The sequence below is a fragment of the Lupinus angustifolius genome, chromosome LG20 (genome assembly GCF_001865875.1).
Source record: "Lupinus angustifolius cultivar Tanjil chromosome LG20, LupAngTanjil_v1.0, whole genome shotgun sequence".
NCBI classification, from domain to species: domain Eukaryota; kingdom Viridiplantae; phylum Streptophyta; class Magnoliopsida; order Fabales; family Fabaceae; genus Lupinus; species Lupinus angustifolius.
Genome location: NC_032028.1, coordinates 7,475,007 through 7,478,939, shown reverse-complemented (window position 1 = coordinate 7,478,939; position 3,933 = coordinate 7,475,007). Strand labels below are relative to the sequence as shown.

The following is a 3,933-nucleotide window of genomic DNA, read 5'->3' as shown; positions in this document are numbered from 1 at the left end:
ATTTTATTTTCTGTCATAAACTAATTAAAATATTTTATTTTTGTTTTTTTAAAAATTAGGTGATATTATGTCATTGACATGATAGAGAAATGAGATATCATTTAAGTCTCCATATGTGACTCACGATCCTCATATGGGACTCCATCATGCATCTATATAAAGGTCTCTCAGATATTAATTTTCATAGTAACTCACTCTTACTAGTAGCACTACCAACCACTTCTTACTTAAACCACTTCTTATTTGCACTTGTTCTTTCTCCCTTCACAACTCCTCCTCCGACGTAGAGTCCCAAAAACAACCCTACTTTCTATCACCATGGCTGAACCCTCCTCGACATTTAATGTTGAGGGACAACAACCTACCCCTCTAATAAAAATGATCGCGGTGGCGTCTATGGCCGCCGGTGTTCAATTCGGGTGGGCCTTACAGCTATCACTTTTAACCCCATATGTCCAGCTATTGGGTGTCCCACACGCTTGGTCGTCTGTTATATGGCTTTGTGGCCCAATATCTGGTCTCCTAGTTCAACCCACGGTGGGATACTACAGCGATCGGTGCAAGTCACGCTTCGGTCGCCGTCGTCCTTTCATCCTAGCGGGTGCTATTTTCGTCGCCATCTCCATAATACTCATTGGATTTGCGGCGGATTTCGGCTATAGCATGGGGGATGACCTCACCAAGAAGACTAGACCACATGCGGTGGGCTTCTTTGTTGTTGGATTCTGGATCCTAGATATGGCCAACAACATGCTCCAGGGACCTTGTCGGGCCTTCCTTGGAGATCTCTCTGGGGGAGACCAGCTAAAAATTCGTACTGGAAATTCTGCTTTCTCTTTCTTCATGGCTATCGGGAGTATCCTTGGATATGCTGTTGGGTCCTACAGCAAGCTTTACAAGGCATTCCCTTTCACGGAAACCAAGGCATGTGATATTTATTGTGCAAATCTCAAGAGTTGCTTTTTCATCGCTATTGCACTCCTACTCGTACTGGTGATCATTGCATGTGTCTACGTCAAGGAAATACCCTTGACATCAATAGACACTACTGATGACGAGGACGAAGTAAAGACTCCGTCATTCAGGGAAATGAAGCGCCCAATGTGGATGCTATTAATAGTGACATTCCTGAATTGGTTCGCATGGTTTCCATGGGTCCTTTACGACACAGATTGGATGGGTCGTGAGGTGTATGGTGGTACTGTTGGAGATAGCCTATTTGATAAGGGTGTTCATGATGGTTCATTGGGTCTCATGTTAAACTCAATTGTTCTGGCGGTGATGTCAGTGGCCATTGAACCATTATCTCGTGTTCTTGGAGGAGTGAAGAGACTATGGGGATTGGTGAACTTTATTCTAGCCATTTGTTTAGCAATGACAGTCCTCATTTCAAAGGAGGCTAGGGCTCACCGTCATTTCTTGTTGAGTACCGGTGCAAAAGATAATGGTCCACCACCTAATGTTAGGGGTGGTGCTTTGGCTTTGTTCTCTGTTCTTGGCATTCCCCTTGCGGTAATTAATCATATTTCCTTACTTGATTAAATGATTATATTAATTTTTTTAAGATATAAAGTTATCATTTATTAAAATTAGAAATATATATGTTTTATACTATTCCTTGAGCACTTTCTTTTAATATATATGTTTTTCTTTTATTAATATTAGCGTGTGGATAGGCAATTCATGTCTGCCGACCCACATTCTTATTTCCTAGTATTAAATATTTAATGTATAGTTTGTATATCATAAATGTCAAATATAATATTTTGTATTAAATATTTGTAATCTACAGTTGAATTTATTCGATTGGTGTAACATTCATGTTCTACGTTAAAAACTGATAACCATAATGTAAGAATAAGAAATAATTAACCAAATAATATGAATATATATTAGGTGGAGAGGAATATTGAGTTATATATGATTTTTTTTGTAAAAATTAGAAAATAGTTAGGGCAAAACAAAGAGAACCATAAATTATACCATGATGGGTGGTTATTTTGAGTTTTCCATAAGTAGTATATATAGATAATAATAATAATAATAATAATAATAATAATAATAATAATAATAATAATAATAATAATAATAATAATAATAATAATAATAATAATAATAATAATAATAATAATAATAATAATAATAATAATAATAATAATAATAATAATAATCAACTTTATAAAGGAAAGATGGTTGTATTCTGCAAGAATTTTGTCATGGAAATTAATGTGAGTTTTAATATGCTGATAAGGCGCTGACTGTATTCAACTAATATTTTTCTATTTTTAAATATTATTTACTCACTTAATTTTGAATTATACTATTTATAACGTTTGGAATTATGAAATCATTTCCTTTTTTATTTTTTTAAATCTTAAGAAATATGTTTAGGATAAGCTTGAGGTTATGTGAATTTGTTAATAAATGATTTCCTCCATCTGCTCTGTTTCCTTGTGGAAGGTATTCTAGATCAGGTGGGCCCACACAGTCAAAATTCATGGAAAAAGCATACCAATTATTTGGAATTATCTTCCTAAGGAAGATTTTATTGCCATTACAGTTTATCCTTATCCTAATTCGATAAGAATTTAATTATATTTTAAGAGTTTTTATATTATTGTATAAGATTAGTTTTTCTTTTGAAAAAATTGATCCTCCTATACATTTAATCAGAAAAGCATAAGAAAAATTGTGAAAAAATGTAGCTTACTATAGCTTTGCTGAAAACTATTATTCATGTTCCCTCTGTGTGCAGATCACTTACAGTGTACCATTTGCGCTAGCATCCATTTACTCCAGCACCTCAGGGGCAGGCCAAGGTAATAATAACTCATAATCCATTTAAATAAGCAAATTTTATCAAAAACCAAATTAAAATATATATCTAACCCTTCTTGTTTAAAAACATTCAGGTTTATCTCTGGGAACTCTAAATCTTGCAATCGTCATTCCACAGGTTAGAATCCATTTGCTTCATATTCATAATGACAGAAATTTAAACTTAAATGATATAGTAAAAACATGATTCATTTAAAGTTTATCTTAGACTTTTATTTTAGGAATTATATTTGACAAATTATGTGTATATATATACATATGCAGATGTTGGTATCCGCTATAGGTGGAAAAATTGACGAGGCACTTGGGGCAGGGAACTTGCCGGCGTTCGTGATGGGTGCAATAGCCGCCGCCATCAGTGCCGTATTGGCATTTGTATTGCTTCCAACTCCTAAGCCAAAAGATATGGACACGTCTGCAACAGTTGCGGGAGCTTTTCATTGACTAATGTGTTGAGAATGAAGAAGTCTCATATTTTTTAGAGTAAAAATGAGAAATAAAGTTCTGTTACTACTAAATTCTCTTGTTATTATCTATCTTTGTTTATCTCGATTCTCGTCTTTAATAGCTAGTCGCTAGATTCCTGCATTGGAACATATCTTTTAATAGTGTGTAACATGTCTAAAATTAAGTCCGTCTTTTAAAAAATTGATATGGTTATAGAATTAAAATATATCCACATTGTAAATTTCAATTACATTATATATTATTCATAAAAATTAAAAAGAGGGATATGTCAGATAAGGAATGCTAATGGGTCAATATAAGTTCATTTTTAACGTCTTTATTTAAATAAATTGAGAAAAATGTTTATTTTTTTATTTTGAGATTTTATACAAGTCAAATAATTATTATTTTTACATGTTTATAAGTAATGTGTTAATTTTTAAATTTTATAGAGTTGCTAATGATGTTTTGTCCAAGAAAAGTGTTTTGTGTGCATTTATTTTTTTTTGAAGGTAAAACAATAATTATTAGATTTTATAAAAATATTAAGTTGTTTTTCAATTTTCATTGCAAAAATGTATTTTTTAGACGTCCGGGACAAACAATACTCAAATAAATTTTTTTAATTTATGAATATATTTAAACTTG

General features: G+C 32.6%; 1 protein-coding gene across 1 annotated transcript; it reads left to right on the top strand.

Annotated features, from left to right (window-relative positions):
• On the top strand, positions 246-3,282 carry LOC109335284 (sucrose transport protein SUC8-like). Its single transcript, XM_019571415.1, has 4 exons — positions 246-1,512; positions 2,756-2,819; positions 2,913-2,956; positions 3,103-3,282. The coding sequence occupies exons 1-4, from the start codon at positions 319-321 to the stop codon at positions 3,280-3,282; spliced, it is 1,482 nt and encodes a 493-aa protein (XP_019426960.1). The 5' UTR covers positions 246-318.

What these genes read in the sequence shown, in the direction of transcription:
- LOC109335284 (XM_019571415.1), top strand. Translation starts at nt 319, where the DNA reads ATGGCTGAACCCTCCTCGACATTTAATGTTGAGGGACAACAACCTACC. An exon ending in CACCTCAGGGGCAGGCCAAG is followed by an intron (nt 2,820 to 2,912) that starts GTAATAATAACT and finishes AAAAACATTCAG; the next exon opens with GTTTATCTCTGGGAACTCTA. An exon ending in TTGCAATCGTCATTCCACAG is followed by an intron (nt 2,957 to 3,102) that starts GTTAGAATCCAT and finishes ATACATATGCAG; the next exon opens with ATGTTGGTATCCGCTATAGG.